Source organism: Falco peregrinus, chromosome 4, assembly GCF_023634155.1.
Source record: "Falco peregrinus isolate bFalPer1 chromosome 4, bFalPer1.pri, whole genome shotgun sequence".
Taxonomy (NCBI): domain Eukaryota; kingdom Metazoa; phylum Chordata; class Aves; order Falconiformes; family Falconidae; genus Falco; species Falco peregrinus.
Window position 1 is genome coordinate 42,476,111 of NC_073724.1, and position 20,295 is coordinate 42,496,405.

Below are 20,295 nucleotides of genomic sequence, written 5' to 3' on the forward strand. Positions count from 1 at the left end.
GTCATCAGGCTCCCCCTGCAGATGTCACTGACATAATAAGTCTTGTTGAGCAAGGTATGCACCTGCACCAAACAGTTCAGTTAATGAGAAATGGAGAAGTTGCTCCCCTGGTAGGGCTTTCCAGGAGGTACAGTCACCTCCCCATTCCCACACTCATCCTTCATAACTAGGTGAGATGCCACCTCTTTCTTTCGCAGGCACTCAGGCCTGCATACCTTGTGTGCATCTTTGCTCTTTCTGTAATTATCTTCAAGAACCCAGCTGATTTTACTTGCCTGAGGACAATTAAAATGTGCAAAGCCTGTTGGTATTTTCTAGTAAATTTTATGTATTTTCTAGTAAAACAACTTCTGTATTTTTTTAATATAGATCATATCAAACTTGCAAGAGATGGAGAAAGGGTCAGGAAATTATGCTTCCTGGTAAGCAATGAGCAGCACTGCAAGTGCGGCTGCCACTTTATTCCTGAGTGGGAGATGTTAGGACTGGGAAGATATTTTGCTAAGATATTCAGTCCTTTCTGCTGCCCTGGGGAGCCAGGTGGTGGTGAGAAGGCTATCTACTGCCCTTGCTGGTCAGCTCCACTTCATAACAGCAGACCTGCAGGAGTAAGCCTGGCAAAGGTAAATACACCAAGACATGCTGACAAGTTGAGGGTGCTGGCTGTGGCTGGCTGTCATGAGGACACAGAGAGAAGCAAGTGTTGTGACTGTGTTTCTAGCTTCCTTTTGCCCTCTTCCTGCTCCTGAGCTGTGGGAGGGGAGGCAGGCAGATAGTGTCACTGAGGCTGGGAGCTGATCCCACCCTGGCCACCTCTAAGCCGTGGAGGACTTTGGCAGAAGCAGATGCTAGAAAAGCCAGTCTGCACTCAGGCTTTACTGGCAGTGCTGCTCCTGAGCTGGTCCATTCGGTTCTCAGCAGTGTGCCATCTAAAGCTGCTCAGCCACTACCCACACCCAGGGCTCCTGTCGGGACAGAGAAAGCTCTTATCTGCCTGCTACATATCATGTAGACTCAGCCCAGTCTGGTGTGGCTGAATGAGGTCCCTCAGGGCCTCAAACCAAAGGGAATTTAGTCTTTGTGAGCACCGACTGCTTTTTTTTTTTTTTTAGCCCTGGCAGGAGGAAAGCCAGCTCCTCTTGGGAGAGACACAGCTGTCCCCCCCCTGCAGCCAGTGGTACTTCAACGAGCCCTTACTCACCCAGGAGTAAGTAAAGTAAGTAAACGCGTAAGTCAGTAAAGCGCGTGAGCTTGGCCCTGTGATGACATTTCTGCTCTGCTCCTCTGGCAGCAGTAGTCACTGATTTCCAGCTCACATGCCTCTGGTTAGTCAAGTACACCCCCTTTTACAGGAAAAGTCTTTCCTGGGAAGGGTAAAGGCAGCCTGGTTTTTGCCCCAGTGTGCTTTGCTTTGTCCCCGTGAATTTAATGGGCTCTCTGCACTTGGCTGAGCTGAGCACAGTGTTCCCAATTCAGCCCATCAACTTACAATAAAACGATGTAATTCAGAAGGAAAGCATATCTAAATGATCCTAATTTAAAATCAACAGATAAGCTGAACATGCAGGAGTAACACAAGGCTCAGCAACATCTAGGGGAAGAAGGGAAAGTCTTTCCAGATCTGACCTTTCAGCCAAGCTCCTCTGAGAAGCAAACAGATCACCTCTGTACAGAGTTATCTCGCAGGCTTCTGTCCAGGTGCAGAGGAGCTGCATCAGCCCCTGCATACACAGACATGTGTTGGACTGGTGCACTCAGCAAATCTTTCCTGAACGACAGCAGAAGAAACATGCTGTAACCATCGCTGTCACAAGTTAAGAAAGAAACTTCAGCTGAAAAAATGCAGATGAGTTTGCACTGGCAACTTCATTTTGGAGAAATGTAATTAGTGTTTTGCACCCCTATGAATTTCCTGACTTCTCTCACAGATCTCTTGGCGACCAAAGATGGCATCAGCACTGTGTTCACACAGAGGTTAATGAGTAGGAGCTACATGAGGAATGAGGGTGGGAGGAGTTTGCTGTCCCTGCAGAACATTCAGCATCATCAGAGTGCTTCGATCATCTGCTTGCTCATCCTAGGATGTGTATTACACCATGTAAGTTAATTTATGTCCCATTTCAGATTATACAGTCAACTCACTGAGGTAGAAACTATGCTTCTCTTAACATTTGCAGACTGCCCAGCAATTCGGGGCTACCGTGGTATGAAGTCTTCCAGCAGAAAGTAGCATGTGACATTAGAAGTGAACAGAGAATTAGTGGCATCTACTCCAACTTCTCCCATTTTCATTTTATGCTTATAGATGTTTCCTGGTGGAACATGGTTGTCCCCGGGGAAAGCTGGATGAATTTTAAACTGAGAGGCTTCCAGTGAAATGTTACTGTTTGACATACTCATGTGGATAACCACTGTAGAAGTGTCCTTATTACAGCTAGAACAAAGAAACAGTGTTTAGTTTTGATAGACATAGTCTAAGATTTGAGGTCAGGGTTGCAACTGAGCCAAACCTGTTTGGGATGATTCACACTGGAAACCCTCACTAAGATCTGTGATTACTGTAAAATTGCCAACTGAAGAAGAAAATACTAGAAAAAAAATCTTGGTAGTCTCAACGTTAGGAGGGTAAGCATTGGCTCCATCTTTAACTGTTCTGGTTTTAGTGGCCATGCAGCTTCCTTGTCTTTCTGGTGGCTGCGCCTGTGGGACCACTCAGAGCTGGACCTTGTGGGTGGCTGATGCACATTATTTACAGAATCATATTCCTGGCAGAGGCGTGTGTAGTGATCAGGGGCTTTTACAGACATCTGATAGTTACAAAAGTTGTTTATTGCCAGCGTCATGTAACCACTGAGAATAGTGGCTATTATCCTCCCCATCCTGCTAAATCCTTAAGGATCAGAAAATGTAAAAGTTCTGCATGATTTTCTTCTCTGATCCTCCTTTGGCAGTTCTTTAACACAATGCTTGTGCAGTTGGAAGTGAGGAGACTGAAGTGGGTGTCATACAAGGGATTTCAATGTGTTTTGTGAAAGGATAATGGAACGGCCTGCTTGGTGCAGCATGCTTCTGAAGATGGAGAGTCCTTTCAAATGATCAGTGCCTTTCACCTGTGGAAAGGCGGACATAATTAATATTCTTCTAGGACATTTTGAACAGTAAGTACCAACATAAAAAGAAATGTCAGGTTTCTATATGTTTCCTTGTTATTATGCTGCTTTTACGTACATGAGAATACATTTAGATGGGCTAAAAAGGGGTTCTTAATGGAGTAGAGTAGATAATGTAATTCTGAAAAAATGAGAAACTGGAGAAGATAAAAGGTGTCATATTTGGACAGTGTGGGAGATGGATGGAGTTGATGCAGGCTAATTAACCCCTAATTGAGCAGAAGAGGGCATAATCATGTCTGATGTAAACTCTACAGCTGTCACGTAGCGTAAAATGGTACACCTGTTAGGCTGGCCCATCTGCCATTCTTGCATGCATGAATGTTTAATTGGAATTTTGTCTAATGAGGCCAGTATGCAAATTTGCATGCAAATCTAACAGCCAAACCTACTTTGTCAAATGCTGTATTGCAACTTTAAAAATACACCAACAGCACAAAGGCATTTAACTCTTGTGTTCAGGTGACCAGTGCTTCTTATTTTCTGCATTGGTTGCCTGGCACTTTGTTCCTTAGTTGGGGCCGGCACAATCCTGAGTTTTATTCTTTACATGCAAAACCCAGGTAAGGGGTACCAATGTCCTGTCTCCCTCTGGCTTTGCAATGCCAGTTCTTTCCTCCGCTGCTGTGGGAGGTGCGTGTTGTGTGGACCCCACGCAACAGGAGGTCCTCAGCAGAGACTCCACTGCCCTTCCTAAGCCTGATACCCTCTGGTTTTAGCAGCACTGGCAGAGCAGACATCTGCAGCCTCAAACCTGGGATCCCTTCCCCCTCTAGGAAGGTGGGGGGTGAAGCTAGGGGTGTGAGATGGGGATTTGAGGGCTGCAGGTTTGCTCTTCCTTTTTGCTATAGCTGCAGCCCTACTGCAGTGGCTAACTTGTCCTGGCAGCTGCGAGCTTCCCTATGTGTTAGTGTTGACAGCAAGGTCACAGCCATGTTGACATCCCTAGTGGTATCGTGCCTTGGTCCTTGCCATGTCTACCACCCCAAAAAAAGTGAGCTATGCAGCTGTGGTGCTTTAAGAGGGCTGCCTTTGCTGGGAGTGCAGATTGGAACATGAACTCCCCTTGTTGCAGACCAAAAGGCTCCTGCTGTGCGCTGAGGGAAATGGTGAAAGGGTTTGGGTGCAGATCACCCTCTGATGCCCACTGTGGTACTTCCTCCTCTGGGCAAGGGAGGAATGGGGAGCACCACAGCACAGAGCACCTGTGGCTATGCTGCCAGTCACTGGGTGGTAAAAATACAGCAACAGTTGCGATAGTAGAGTAAAGGCAGCATGTGCATACGCACAGAGGACTAATCCAGGCACTTTTATCTGCCCTTGATTATCTGGCTTGTTTACAGAGAAGCTGATTTTCCAGGCAACTAGTTGGAGGCAGCTGCCCACAGCTTTGGGAAGACTGCACTGTGTAAATGCACATTCAGGGGGTGAATGCTGATATAAGTTACGGTGGTGAAACTAACTTTTTACTGAGTTCTAAACAAGACAGGTCTCAAAAAAGAAATTTAAAAAAATTAGGCAAACCCTATGTGGCAAATGGGCTTTGATTTTGACCCCACCGTATGGGGAACAAATCTTCCTGTGAAGTGCAGCACAGGATTCACCTCTTTTCTGAAAGAGTATCCCAGGGGCTGTTACTCTCTTTTACAGTCTGCAAACACTATTCTTTCTCTGCAAACTTTGAGTTCCTCTTGTAAGTCACGCGACCAAACCCCCCTCCATGTGCAATGTGTCTTTCAGGATGATTATTGTCTTCCTAGTTAAATTTTAACAACTGGGATGAGAAAAGACCTTTGTCCTAGAGATAAATTCAGAGGTACTATGAGGTTATTACACTGGAAATAATGCATTTAATCTCAGTTTTTAAAAAAGTAAGCATCCTGACTTACTCTGCATAGTTCATGTTTGAAAGAGCAAGCTTTACCGTACTAACTGGTACAAACTTTGAATATTAATCAGCTTGCAACCTTTTGAATTTAATTTTATGTATTTTCCTGCAAAAGACACATGTTAAAACTTGATTCTGTAGAACACCTAAAGGAAGCTATGTGAATGTTTATAATTCAGTGCAGTTCAAAACTGTGGGTGCCACTAGCTTATTCACAATTTTCTCCTTAGTCAAAATAGTTAAATAAATACATAGATAAAATAAGGTGTAGGCATAGGAATGCATTTTCACTGCTTTTTAAGTGCACTTGCCAGTGGATGAATTTGGATGACCTGACATAGCCCAGTCTCTCATGAAGGTGCTTAGCACTGTGTAGCGATTGGCAGCAGTTGATGCTTTCTGCATGGGTGGAAATGGCAACATGAGGCACAGGTTAATGAATAAATCACCATATGGGCTGAATAAATTAAACAGCTGGCAGGATAAAATGAAACACTAGAAATAAAGGGGAGATTCCTGTACTTTTTATCTACTGAAGTCCTACAAACCAGGTTCTCCCTGGACACAGGCTGCCTTCCAGATGGAGGTGAAACTTGCCACCATTCTCTAGCAAAGCATGGCCAGCTTCCACCAGCTCTGGATGATGCAGCCTTGGCTCACCTTTCCTAAAGTGAGTGGCATGTCCTCTGCAAGCAAAGGAGCTGGGATGAGTCACTGCAGCAGGAGCTCTGCCCTTGGCAACACACATAGTAGCCAGCATGATGAGGAGGATCAAAGTCTTGAATGAGGGAAAAAAATACAGCCTGGAATAAATGAAATTGTCATTTATGGCACATCACCCCGGTGAACTTTCTGAAGCACGCAGTGTTTTAGACTTGTTATCCTATAACCTTTAGGAACATATTTCTTCAGCTCTTCCCCAAGATAAGCAGCCATCTCCTTGCAGCCAAACCCTGCTGGCCAGCCCTGGAGGCACCATGCAAGTCCAGATGCCCTGGACAGCACTGGGAAGTTGTGGTAGAACAGCTGCTGCTGAGGAAGGAGGCGCCATACTCCCAGTGCGAGCATGGTTTGAGGACACCAGTGCCTGCCCCAGGCTCTTCGTTGCTTTCTGGGGTGCACCGGCCTCCTCTTGTGCACAAGGCGCAGCTCCCCTGGCCTGACCTGCAGTGTCTCTGCCGCCGGGGCCCGAGGCAGGCGGAAGAGGGCTCCTGGCCATGGCTGCAAGCTGTTATGGTGTTGCCTGTGGGCTGAAGTCAAATTGGGCAGGTTGTTTCAAAGCTGGGCAGGGAAACATAGTGGAAAACATTTCTAATAGGGACGTTATGGGCTTGCTTGTTTCAAGAATAACTTCACCTGCGATTAATAAAGCTTTTTGGAAGGGAAATAATAGCTCAGAAATGAAGGAACACATAAGCATTGCTGTCAGTGTTCATTTCATTTACCTGAAGCTTTTGTAGTTAAATGAGATTTCAAGCTTTCAAGTTAGTACAGGAAAAATTTTTGAGGGTGGGAAATTTGCTTATCAAAATGGAAAATCTTTGCACCTTCCTGGAGAGGTGGTCAGTGCCCCAAACCTGTCAGTGTTTAAGGGGCATTTGGTGAACAACATGCTTTAACTTTTGGTCAGCCCTGAAGTGGTCAGGCAGTTGGACTAGATGATTGTTGTAGGTCCCTTCCAACTGAAATAGTCTATTCTGTTCTGTTCTCTTCTGTTCTGTCCTACCTGTAACATCTTTCCCAAAGCCACGAGGAGGCTGGCAGAGGGCTTCTCCCCACTGCCACCCTCCTTCCCTTCATTCACAAAACGGTGGGGCAGCGGGGGGCAGACGTGGCTGAGAGGGAAGGCCGGGGTCAGCAGCCGAAAAAATCCCATGGCGGCCTGGAGGCAGGCTGCCCGCGCTTTCCCCACCGCTTCCTCCTTTGGGGACTGTGGGGGTGCCCTGGCGCTGATGGTGGCTCAGGGCCTCGGCCAGGGCCAGCAGCCTGCTCCCTGCGGTCTGCCAGGGGCTCGGTGCCCATGGCGAGGGCTGCGCTGCCACCGTCCCTGCGCTCTCTGGGTGGCTGCCGCTCCACCCTGCACAGCGCATCACCACATGCCCTCTGGAGCCACGGGCCCACTTGTAGGCAACGTTTACATTTAAACTACAAGAGGGGATTTCAGCCTCCAATGCCATTTTACATGGCCCCAGATGTGAAGGCCTGACAAGGCGGCTTTTGTGTGACAGAAAGCTCGGCTGGTCGCCAGGCACTCAGTGCCGTGGTAAGCAAACATGGCTGCTATGTTTCCAGCATGTTGATTTGAAAAGCAGACCAAGTGCTGCAGGATGGAAAAGTGCTAGAAAAAAACCCAGTCAGCCCCTGCCCCGCGCCCCCCCCCCCCCCCCCCGCAAAAAGAAAAAGAACAACCTCAACCAGCTTCCCTGATACGAAGCTAGAAGGAGCAAGAGGGCCTCAGAGCCCATGTCCTGTTTGTGTGGCCATCACTTTGCTGGTCATTTGCATTTATGTTGAAGCCCTGGCGATGCTGGCCACGGAGGTGGTCATGGCTGGGCACAAAAGCTACAGTCTCAGAGCCCAACAATTCTACTGCCAACAGTCCTTTGTTGGGGGCACATTTTCACTTCTTGGATGTGGGGAGCAGGGGCAGTCAGGCAGCACACGAACAGCTGGAGACACCATGTCAGGAGCAAGCCATGCATACCCAAACATTAAACCTGTCTGGGAAAGCCTGAGAAAAATCCCATAATATCTGAGGCTGAAAAATTACACTGGGATGTTATGTCTCCATACCATGTGGTGGGCTGGCTGCCTATCCCTCTGGCTTGCCATACTCTCCTGCTTTAGGCCAGGCCAGGGGCAGTTCTGGATCTGCCTTTCCACTGAGATGCATGCGTATCTAATGGTTTATAGCTTAGTTGTTCATACATGAGCCTGTTAGTTACAAGTGCTTTAGAGCATCCATGTGTGCTGTGGGGTGGCTGCAAAGCCTGGCAGCTCTCCAGTAGCACAAGTACTGCAGGACAAGCTGGCTTCCAGGGGTTAACCAGAGAAGCTATTAACTGGGCATGCTAGAAGGCATGGCTTGGGCACACAGATTTGAGGAGGATTTGTATGTTTTTGTGTTGATTTTCTTGTTGTGTTTTTCAACCTGGAGCACATCCCGGCTGTCCTGAGCCCAGAACACCATCAGCAGGCTGACAGCAAGCTCTTTTCATCTAGAAACACATAGAGCTGCTCCAAGTCCCTGTCACCTTGGAGCTTCCTTTAGGGCAGAGGATCTGCCGGGTCTGTCAGCCAGGCAGTAAATGTGCTTCCACACAGTTTGGAAAACAGAGATTTTTCCTCAGAGACATTATAGCACATGTTGGCTCTGACAAGAGTGGTTTACACTTTCCAAACCCTCCTGGTTCTAAGTTTGTCTTGCAAAAAAGCCAAGAGCTGTAATACAAAAATGTCTACAGATAGCCATTTTGTGTATGTGCATGTGCCTGAGTACACCTGTAATTCCTGATTATGTGCCAAAATAGTCAGAAAGGTTTTTTTGTGTGTGTGAGATAGTAAAAAGTATGACTTCTTACTAGCAAAGAGCCAGATCTACTCCAACATGATCATGAAGAAAGAGATGTTTGACTTGTTGGTTAGAGCTTCTTCATTTATGAGGACATCTAATAAGTATTTTGGCCAGAATTTTCCATGAAGTCGTATTTTCTGGAAATGGTAACTGTTGGTTCTTGCAGTGAGGAGCATTTTACATCCGAATACCACAAGGTGCTTTACAGAGGTGGGTCCCTCTGTTTGAAAGGAGAGGGAAGCCCTGGCCTCATGACTTGCTGTCATGGCCTGATGACAAATAGAGGGTATTTGAAGCCAGTGGCAGATATAGGTTTATTATTAAGACTTACTGGTTTCTTGTGCTATCATAGGACCCACACACAGGCCTCCAATGCACCAGTTTTTCATAGTACAAACTTTACGTCTGCCTAGGCACTCCCCTGCAGAGCTGAGAGAAAGGAGAGCTCGCCCACTGGACTGTTGCCTAGAAAAGCAGAATCCAAGCTGTTTTAAATATACTTCATAAGTCTTTGCTTCACTTTGCTGGCACTGAACAACCTTGGTCGCAAGGGTGCTGCATGGCAGAGGGTTGTGCATACAGAAGGGTGGTTCGGGAGGGCAGGGCCTGCATGGTGTCCTCTGGGCCACAGCCTGGAGCTGGGATGTGCCTGATTCCAGAGCAACCTCTTGGAAAGTAGTTTGTTTTTTTTTTTTTATACTGGGAGTCAAAGCAGCAGCTGGATGACCCCACATCAGGCTGTCCGTTCACATATATCCTTCCTGCAGGCTGGGGCTTGAGTACTCCTTGTCTCTAACAGGATGTTGCTGTGTTTTGTACCCTGCCTTGCCACAGGGAAATCAAGGAGATGATGGTGTGGGAAAGAGGTAAATATGGGGAGATTTTGCATTAGTAGGGTAGGTGATTTGCCCCACCATGTCTGCTTTCTCACAGAAACGTTCACAACAGAACAGAACAATATGACAAGGAGAATACAATGTGTGTACGCTCTTAACACAACAAACCAGGCACAAAGGTGAGACTTGTTCTTCACTTGTTTCCAGAGAGAAGGGGCAGTTTGCAGTAAAAACCCACTGCTTAAACAGGAAAATTGAATACTGCTTGACAGTACTTCTCCTGATGGGTTCATATTCCACACCAGCACTCTGCTTCTCTCTCACATGGAACAGATGCTGTTATTATTGCTGCTCAGAGGCAGTACTGAGATTAACAATTTCCATGCACAGATACTTCTTTGGCATTACATAACCTATGTATTTAACACACCCTAAATTTTCATTGCAAATTGGCTGCTGTGGGGGTATTCACATTTTTAAAAAGCTGTTTCCTTCTCAAGACATGCAGTTGTACTATAGCCTTAGTTTGATCTGGTTATGAAAGCCATCCTAAAAAATGAAGTGAGTATGGGGCTGTGGGATCTCATAGTTGTTTGGTTTTTTTTTAAAGAAGTAAAATCCCAGGGCTCATCATTAGTTTTACAAGCTAAATGGCATGGAATAGTTACAGCCTGTTTCATGTTCATCTTTGGTCACAAGTAAAGGATTAGCAATGTAAGGCTGGGATGCATGTGGCACTGTTGTGATGCTGAAAAGTTGCATGAAACAGATCACAGACAGTTCTTTGTAAGGCACCTACCATAAACAACACTGAGATACAATATTCACTCCTATTCCTTGGATTAGGGAGAGAAAAGATTAAATCACACTTGAGACATCTGTCTGGCTGCCTCAACAAACTTCATTTTCATGCTAAGTGTAGTTTTAAAATGTCACCTTGGAAATGTGTGACATTTTAATGGGCTGATTGCCAAGACTGTCAAATCTGTTAATTTGCATATGAATCACATCAGCAAATATTATGGAAAAAATATAAGAAACTAGAATTATGAGAGAATGCCTTGCATTCCCCTTGGTTAAACATATGTTCAGAGGATTGTCTCTTAGAAATAGAATATTACAAAGGCAAATGAGATTAAAAAATTCTGTGGTATTCCTGTTTATACCAATAGCTGGTGGTGATTGAATGTGGTCTTTTTTTCAGCTGTCTGTGAATAGCAGTCTGGATGTTGCCTGTTCTTTCAATAAGCCCCAGAGCACATTATAGCATCATGACAACCACTGGTGCAGCCCTGAGGACAAGTTGCATTCCCTTCTCCATGTTTCTGATGCAGCTCCAGTAAAATCAGTGGGATTTCACCAATGTCTTCTGATCATCTCTCTCCAGTAAACAGTTTTCTTGCTCTTAAAAATGATGGAGCCAAAACAAGCCAAACCAAGCACTAAGGACCATGAATTCTCAAACAACTCCCATGAACTTCAATTAGAGAAAGCTAAGGAGCCTGTACTATGCAATTAGCTACTGTACACCAGGGTCCATGACTAGGCTTGTGGAAGTTAAGCACATGCATTAATACTTGTTAGATGAGGGTTTATGATTAGAGAAAATCCTTCTAACTGAAAGAAAACTTCATATCAGGATCTAACTCTTAAACAGTTTTAGTGGAAGGAGGGTGCAGTCAGGTTCCTACAGCAGGTTTTCTCATCTCATGTAACAAGCTCAGTGCAGGACTTGGCATATCCTAAGCAATTGTTCATAGCTCCTGCACAGCTCATCTGCTTTGGGAGCTGATTTGTGACAGAAATCCGCTTGAATGGAGATGGTAAATTTGATTTACTTGGGAAAAAGAAGTGAAGAATTCCACAGCAGAACTATCCGGGTCACAATGTACTTTGAATTGTAAGATTTAGTACAGAAAAAAGGCCCAAACCACGTAAGTCAGATCCAAATTTCAGGCATCGAAAGTTTGAGGTTAATCAAAACTAGGGTTTAGCTCACCCATTCATGAAGATGTCTGTGTAGCTCAGATCTGACCCTGTGCTTGGATCTTCCCATCTCCCTTGGGGTCCCCCAGGACTGTTCAAACCCAGGGATCAAAGCCTTTTCCAGTTGGAGCAGAAAGCCTAATCCCACCCCCAACCCCAAGCTGTTTAAAGGAGGAGGCAGCTTGAGCAGAAAGAGGCACAAGCAGAGAGAATTAGCTGTGAATCTGCCTTGGGTCTCTGGAAATGCACAATCAGGAATAGTGAGAGGGATAGATGTTTCAGGTGATATTGATCTCCCTGAGAGAGTGGACAGTAGCTGAAGTAATACAGTTTTGTGCAAAAGAAAGTGACCAAACATGGGAAATGGCACTGGGGGAGAGACAAGAGCTAAGCTTGGAATTAATGTACAGAAACAACAGGAGAATAAATCCGAATTTCCATAGCAGGAGGCAGAGTTTGTTGTTCAGAGGTGAGCTTGGTGCTAGACACTGGCCAGAGAGGCTAAGCTTCCTAAGGTGTGTCCTGGGTCATGAGGGGCAAGACTGGCCCCCACCTGCTCATCTCTTTCTGAAAAACAAGCTAAGACAGCACATGTGGCTTTGGATTTTACAGAGGCATAGCACTAGTGTTACCCTTATTGCTAACACACCTAGCAAAGTTGATGGGGCAGCCTTAGGAACTGAGCCAAGGAGAACCAAAGCAGCACGCATTACACTTTGCTGGCTGTATGCCTACGGCTGCCAGTGTGGGGGGTGCCAGCAGGCCATGGTGCATGCGTACCACTGGTCTCAGCAGCCATGCCGTGGTAGGAACTGATCCTGTCTGCTGAAACCCCCAGGGAGTGCAACCCTTCCCCCGTGGGAGAAACCAGGAGCAGGTGAGCAGCCTGGCTGTGACTTGCCTCTCATGGGCACAATGAAGGGGGATTTCTTCTGGCCTCCTCTTTGGTGAGACAGTGCGCAGGAGTCAGTCACAGCATTGTCTGCTGCTCGTTTGCATGACTGCAACTCTGGGCAGAGCTTGGCTCCCAGACTTTACAAAGTCATCACTGGAAGTGAAGCTCTTTTGGTGTTGCTCTTATGATGCAAGTATAACACACAAAAAAATGTTTCTAAAGCCTCTCCTCTTCAGGAGAACAAACCCTCCCCACTCCTTTACAGCCCCTTACCTTGTATTCATTATGCAAACATTTGTCTTTAGGAACAGAGACAGTTCTCACGCGAACACAGACGCAAAAGAAAACAAGTGCAACACCTTATTCTGTAGAAGAATATATTATTTAGCAGATCAGTTTAAAAGTAAAAAAAAAAAATCTGTACATCTTTGAAGATTTTTCTTGTTGTTGCTTTTTGCCTCCACAAGGATAAAAAATGTTTGTACAGTGGTTTCAGCTTTGTGCTCCCTTCTTTGCTTGTGCTGAAGGATCCTGTGACATCTAGCTGTACCAGGCCACAAAGCAAACCTGCAAACTCACTAAAGTTTCTTATGATTTCTTCTAGTGTAGAAAAAAAATAAAATTGCATCCACTATGTGGACCTCTGAAGGTACTGTGAACACTATAAAATTCAGAGAATAACACAGCGAAATGTGTCATTAGGGCCTACTAAGCAAACAAAAATATATGCCAGGGCCCTTGTCAGGATATAAGCATCTGTTAAACTATGCTGTAATTAGCATACTGCTGTACACACACATATATATAGTATCTTGACTAAAACAACTCTTTTATTTTGTTTTTGGATGCCAGTGGATCATTTTCCAGAAAAGGCTCCTTAGCAAAACTCCACTTTGCCTCTACAGACTGCAGTCAGTGTGGTCACCAAAAGGCAAATTTGAAGATTTGAGCCATGCTGCAACCAGTGCAATGTCTGCAGGGGAAGCCCTGCTAGAGGGGCTGTGGTGGGCATGCCAGAGCATGGGGAGCCCATGGTGCCCAACGGTGGCAGCATCTGTGTGAGCAGGCTTTAGGCTGCAGACAAGGTGCCCAGGCAGGCAGAGAGGCAGGCAGGGCATCCGTACCTGCCACATTTCCATGTACATGGTCCCAGTTGGATTTTGATGTAGCCACCACATCTGTTTGGCAAATACAGCATTTCTCAAAAACAGAATAACCTTAGGGCTTACGTTTTGTTCAAAGACTTTTTCGTCTCACTTTTCAGTACTGCTCGTGGTCAAACTTTCACTTTTCTTTTTCTGCAACTAAAATGAAAAGCAAAGCAGGATTAACACCCCTGACTCACACAGTGCCCCTTTCCACTGCTGCTGTGAATTGAACACTCATCTCTCCACAAGGCATGTGCAACATGTGTTGGGAAATAATAGGCAGCAGCTTGGTATATCCCAGGCCCTGTTTCATCCAAACAGCCCTGAATGTATGTCCTAAGTAAACAGAACTCAGTCTTTCTCATCGTTTGCCATGCTAGGCTCTTGGATTATTGACTAACTCCTCTTGTTTCAGGATATTTCTGAATGCAGGCAGCTCCCATTTTCCTAAGACCTCTTGTGCCAATACACCATAATTAAATCTCCATCAGTTTGTATAAAACTTCTGTTTTGACAGCTTCTTTAAACCAGAAGTAAAACCTCAGCTCAATTTCAAAGATTAATAGGACTCAGAAAGTCTGGCAGTCATATTTGAATTTTTCTTCCCTTCTTCAAGAAATGCTCCTCTCTAAACTGAAGAATGCCAAAAAGACTTTTTTTTCTTCTATAACTTCGTGCCCTCAGAGCATGTGCTCTTTGATTAACCAACCTTAGTATTTCTGCTGCTGATGGGCTTTTCCTCCAAAGCACTTGGGAGGAGGTGGAAGCTACCCCAGAAAGCTACCATTTCGCTCATCCAGCCAAGGATGATCAAGTGACTGAACCTTCATTTCCCACATATCAAACAATATCAGCACAACTAGTGCTTCAGGGCACATCCCGGTTTATTTTAATGACAGAGTGACTGATAGTATCCTGTCTACACGATTTATTTGTTCATGTCAGAAAACCCTTAAACTGTAATGCCATTTGGACAGGTTTTGTCACTGTCCTTGGCAGGGAAAAGAAGTGCTCAAAGAGGCATGCAAGGCAGGCATGCAGGCTCAGTGTCGCAGGCTGCAGGGTGCTGCGGGAGCCGGGCCAGCATGCTGGCTGCCGCCCTGCAGACACAGGGCACCTGCTCCCAGGGCCTGGCCTTGGTGTCCATCCTGCCAGTTTCCTGAGGCAATGCAGACAACGGCTGGAGACAACAAATGTGGTCACATTTATATCCCACCTCCCCTAAGCCTGACTTGTGAGACACAAGAGAGCCTTGCAATGACAGACACTTTGTAAATGGAGGTCCTCACTCAGCCTGGGCCTTAAAATGGCTTCATTGGTTGTGTGTTTAATCTTACTGGGTGCTGTGTATGAGAGAGTAATTCCTCATAAAATTTCAAACACATCATTGATGATAGACACATGAGTGGAAGTTTCTTCCCAGAAAATAAACTTGTGCATTGGTGGTGCAGTGCCTTGAACTGTCCAACCCCAGGACATTTTGCCGCAATCTAGCCTGGGCTAACTCCTTTCTGGGGAAAGGCAGCTTCCTCCAGGAAGATGCTTTGCTAACGCACTCCCCTTAGGAGCTTATCTCTGGGTTTTGTCTTGAGGTCCCTCTCTTGCAAGCAGCTCCCTTCCTGCAGTTGTACTTGTGTGGTGCCTGGTGGACTCTGCAAGGGCATGGCCTTGTGCACACTCAGTGCTTGTGGCACACACTTCTCTCCAGCCAGGTATAATGAAAGTTTCTTGTGAAAATGATTATGCCATAAGCATTCCTACTATTTCAGAATTAACCTGCTATTAAATTATAATGTTTGACTTATTCAACCATAATGTTTACTTTATCAAAGAGATATTTTTAGCACTTACCTCTTTCATAGCATCATCTATCTGTTTTAATTCCTCGTAGTGATCCCTGGATTCCCAAAGGGGTTGGAGCATCACCTCCTCCACCTCTGGGAATAGCTAAGTGAAAACAAGAGAAAAAAGACTGATATATCCTTTTGTATACATTATCTTGTACATGCTAGAAATGGGGTGAAAGACAGGGTGTGAACTGTACATCCTCATTTCCCTGGCTAACTAAACACCTGTTGGAGCAAATGTTGAAGCTCTACACACCCCTACTTCGGCTTCTGGCCTTGGGTGACTTACCTTTGTTACTGTTTCGAACATGGGGATGAGAATAAACTTCAGGAAGCCAATCTGTGCTGTTGGCTTGGTCACTTTATCACGGTCCATGAACGGTGCCACTGGAAGCCCCTCAGATTTTTCTCTGTCACTCTGGAACAAATCCAGAGTTAACCAATATTAATCTTGGCTAGAAGCTTGTGAGGAAAGTAATGTACCAAGCAGATCACTAGCTAAAGAGCAGTAGCCTTCAGATACAGATCTCAGTAGTGTCTGAAGATAGCACAGAATAACAATATGCTTCCCTTGGGGCAATGTATCCTGCTTTGTTGAGAGCAAGCATCTGAATAACGAAAACTCTGATCAGTTACTTCTGTACAACACTGGCATGAAAGTGTTCACCTCCAGGCTTATGGGGCAATGAGGCTATCTGATTACCTTTGCAAACTCATGGGACTTGTGACGTAAAATATTTCAGAGCATTCAGAAAGGTGGTAATGTCTCTTAACCCTTTGGAAAAGAAGGAATAGGTATTTGATTTCCTTACCATTCTCCAGAGGGTGATGATTTTTGGGTATTCAACCAGAAACAACTACTTCTTCTTTACTAATGATTAAAACTAATTCTGGCTAACCAGGTCAATGGAGAATAGTTCTGTTGACTAGTAAGAGTTTACCAAGCTATGTACTTGACCACTCACTGTTTCTGTGTGGGTTCATGTGCAAGGAGGTCACAGACTATGCATGCAAAAAAGGTATCCTGTAGCAGACTTTATCTCTTGATTATTGGGTGTTTCAGGACATAGTGCCTTTGCTGGATGGCCAAAACAGTTAGACACACAGATAGTGTGATTTTGAGTAAGAAGCTGGAGATGTAGCGAGCTAGAAGCCTTTCTGACACATCATCTGAGATGTCTGTCTCTTGCGAGATGCCCTCCTTGATGCGCAGCTTATCAAAGTATAGACAAAACACACCAGAAGGCTCTGGCATCTTCTCCTCAGAGCACTGCAGCTACATGTTGGTTGAAATCCTACTGCTGCAGTGTACACACTGCTCAGGACCCTGTCTGCTGGAGGCAACACAGGGCTGCTCTTCCAGGGATCCTTTTTTAAGCAGTCAGAATCTGTGTTCATCTGGGAATCCAGTGAGGAGAAATTGTGTGTGGAGCTTAAAGTCTGACTTGACACACCTCAGCAAGTCTTCTGTTTTCTCTTTAGGGGACTATTCACATGCAGTGAAAATTATCTAAATGAATTCCCATGTGATATTTTATATAACTCGCTTAACTATTTTCTCTTGCCACTGCTCTTGCCCTTTTGGCTCAAAAAATCATTTATACGTCAAACAAACTCGCAAGGCAGCCGCTTTACAAAGAACAAGCTCTGGTCTGCTAGCATTAGGATTTCTAGGTCTTTGATCTGCAAATTGTAGCCAGCTGCATTCACTTGCTTTCTGAACAGCTTCTCTTCCTGACATCCTTCTCTGACTTTCTGTAAAAGAAGCCTTTCCATCCTAGGGCTAGACTGCACTGTCAGATAGCGGGACACCTGTAGCTGAGTTGGAATTCAGGAAGATCAGTAATTTGTGCAATTGCATCTCTCCCTCATTCTTACCTGCATAAAATATTCCTCTAGTAAGCAATCTACCCAGGGCTCTGCCACTTCCATTGGGCGGACTTCGTTGGAGATGTCACAGCATTTTATCAGTACCATCTTCAGCTGAAAGATGATAATACTTTAATACTGCAGTCTTAATACCAGCATCTTTTCTGCTATCCAGAACCTGTGTCTTTACAATGGAGTGGTTGGCAATGTTTTCAAACAGAAAGGACAATTTTAGGATTAAATTGGAGGTCTTAAATGACCTGGATTCTTTTCCACTCTTTCAGTCACTTATTCCTTCTCTGCCTTGGTTTCCCTGTCTGCAGCACTGGGATGTGTCGCTGCGGGATGTACGCTTATTTACTGCACGAAGAAGTTCAGCCACAAATAGCCATTAAGTTGTTTGTGGAGCATTCAGAGACAGCTGAGGAAAGACTTCCCTGGACATCAAAGATGACTGGGTTGGTAAGTAGAGGAAACTAGAGTCTGTACTCTTGTGGATAATTTGCTCCACAGTAGTGGGCAATAACAATTTCAACCTGACAGAGTAAATATAGTTTTTTTCCTGATGGGACTCTATTTCTAAATTTCTAAAGCTGGACTAATCTATTTTATAGAGAGCATTTACAAATCGTAATTCTTTTTGGCAGGGCAGAGGATGTAGGAAGGATTCTTTTTTTGATAATGCATATTGAATCTTGGTTTCAAAACAAACAGATGTTAATCTACAAGCTTTCACACTATGCACATAAAAATAATAATCCACAAAACTTCCTTACACAGGTCATGTGTTCTTCATTTGAGTAATCAAAATTTTCCATTTTTTCCTTGAAAGAGTCCAGTATTTCTGCATGTCTTGCCATATCTGTAGCCAGGATTAATGTAATTATCCCCTAGCAAAGAAAACATGGTCACATATTAATTTGACAATCTTTACAAAGTCTACTATTGCATAGCAAAGTAGGGTCTTTCTTACACACAGAAAGCCTCAGATGCATTACACTGTTAATACTGAAAGGGGAAGTTTCTAACTTGAAACTACCAAGCAGACTGGAGGAGGATTATAAAGAGTTCACAGTATATGAAGATCATGGTCGGATTGATCTGTAACACTGGTGTGATATTCCAGAGGCATTGAGGTTTTTCCTTTCTGATTGACTAATTATGAAAAAAAAAACCCGGTACAACAGGATATTAAAAGCCACACTCTGTTTGCCAAGATCCAATTTTGGCTCCTTGGAAAGCACTATGGGTTTTGCTGCTGACTCTTAGTGGCCCTAGGAAGAGACAGAGATCAGTAGATACAGATATCTTCTGTGCTTGTCCTCCTTGGAATAAGTGCTTTGAAATACCCAGATGCAGCCAATGTGTTAGGAGCTCTGTATCTTCCTGCTAGGCAGAGTTTGTGATGGGAAAACGTGGTTAATTTAAAGTTGTGGGGTTTCATACAGATCTATCAATTTTGGACTTATGCCTGCTTCCCATACACTGGCAGAATCAGTAACTCCAGCCAGACCAGTATCTGAGCCTTACACTGGTCTGCTTTTTCATTTGGTGTGTGCGGAAGGTGTAACATGAGAACTAAGACCTAATTGTGGCCCTTAGTGCTCTAATGGGAATTGTAGCATTGCTCACTGTCTCTGAGATAACTGGGATGACTCCCAGACCACCAAAGCCTCTTCCAACAAGTGCTCTGCTGTTGTAAATCTTTTTCCATTTTGAAGTTCCTCTTAAAATTAATACAATGTTCTTTTTAAAGTATAAACTTCTGTCATGAGAGCTTAATCATTTCCCAGTTAAAGCAAATTGGCTCCTTCAATAATACCCCCAAAATGTCATAGGCTTTAATCATCAGGAAATACTCATTATTTCACAGCAAGACATGCCAGGGAGTGCTGCTGTGGAAATTTTCCAAGAATCCCTCTTGCATCCTTCCAGTGCGAGGGGCTTTTTCAGGCCCACCCTCTAGGGAGAATGATTCACTTGCATTGTACGGCAGGGAAGTCTGTGCATGCTTACATCTTCAGGAACAATTTGTACGACACAGATGGGAACAGCATTCATACCTGTCTTATCTGCTTGAATTGGTCCTGGTCGACGTTGGAGAAAATGTTGTATTCTGGCTGGGAAATGATCTGGAAAGCCACAGCACAGTGGTGGTTCTCCAGTGGGGAAATGTCATTGTAGCGTACCGCAAGCTCGGTTCGTGCATTTATCTGATAGCTGATGTGAAGAAAAACAATGAAAACCCCTACAGACACACACCAGCTGCTCTAAACCGTGCTCCTTACTTTTATTTACATTTTTTTAATACTTATTCAGCTAGCTGCAGCTTGTTTTTTGATTGTTAATACTAAATCAGATTTTTAGAGAAGATAGATACTACTTCAGTATCATGTCAGGCACTATTCCCCTGTAGGTTTTTCTTTTTAATTTTACCATTTCTGTAGCTTAAAATGACATAGACCAAACACAGAAGGAACTGTCTGACCTTCAGTCAACCCCCACTAATGTCAATGGAGAGATTCTCACTAATCTAAGTCAGAATTAGGTTCTACTGTTATTTAATGAATGTCTGCAAGTAAAGTAGATTCTCTCTCTCTTTTTCACACACACATACATGCACACAAGTGTCCATCAGTAAGCAATTCTAATTTTGTTACATGATAATAAATAGAATAATATGCACTTCATTATTTATAATTATGAAATAATGTTTAAGTTAAATCACCCTTCGCATTTTAGTGTAATTACTCCATTTCAGTCAATAAAGCTATAATAATTTATGCCCTCTCTCTCAGCTGTAAACCATTTTACCTTGTTTTCTCAGGAGTGAGGGGAACTGTTGGAATAGAAATCTGGAAAAGCATTTTCCTTACAGAGCCAAGGACAGCTGGCAATCCCAACCCAGACCTGAGTTTTCTGCATGAAACTCTGCCTTGGCCCATGTGCGAGTGAACATCAGGGCCTTGAGGAAGGTCATGACCAGCTCAAGCTGTGAGAAGGAAAACCTGATCTACCAAAAATACCAACTGGTATTACCTTCCCAATAAATTTTAAGGGAATAGAATCAAGAGAGACTTAC

At 44.5% G+C, this 20,295-nt stretch overlaps 1 protein-coding gene and 1 long non-coding RNA gene across 5 annotated transcripts in view; one reads left to right on the forward strand and one right to left on the reverse strand.

The window, feature by feature from the left end:
• The first annotated feature begins 1,122 nt into the window (after positions 1-1,122).
• LOC114011993 (uncharacterized) lies at positions 1,123-20,280 on the forward strand. Its single transcript, XR_003554169.2, has 3 exons — positions 1,123-2,098; positions 17,537-17,675; positions 20,041-20,280. It is a non-coding gene; the product is annotated as an uncharacterized LOC114011993 (long non-coding RNA).
• PDE9A (phosphodiesterase 9A) overlaps positions 12,599-20,295 on the reverse strand; it is a 53,263-nt gene continuing 45,566 nt past the window's right edge. For 3 of the 4 annotated variants that reach the window (XM_055802838.1, XM_027785885.2, XM_027785888.2), the window contains 6 exons: positions 19,277-19,433; positions 17,990-18,103; positions 17,223-17,327; positions 15,634-15,762; positions 15,349-15,444; positions 12,607-13,653 (listed from right to left, as the gene is read on the reverse strand). In XM_055802838.1, coding sequence (XP_055658813.1) covers positions 13,603-13,653; positions 15,349-15,444; positions 15,634-15,762; positions 17,223-17,327; positions 17,990-18,103; positions 19,277-19,433 — 652 coding nt within the window. In that variant the 3' untranslated portion in view covers positions 12,607-13,602. Of the gene's footprint in view, positions 13,654-15,348; positions 15,445-15,633; positions 15,763-17,222; positions 17,328-17,989; positions 18,104-19,276; positions 19,434-20,295 lie in introns of all 4 variants that reach the window. The other variant, XM_005229470.3, reaches the window with a different exon arrangement.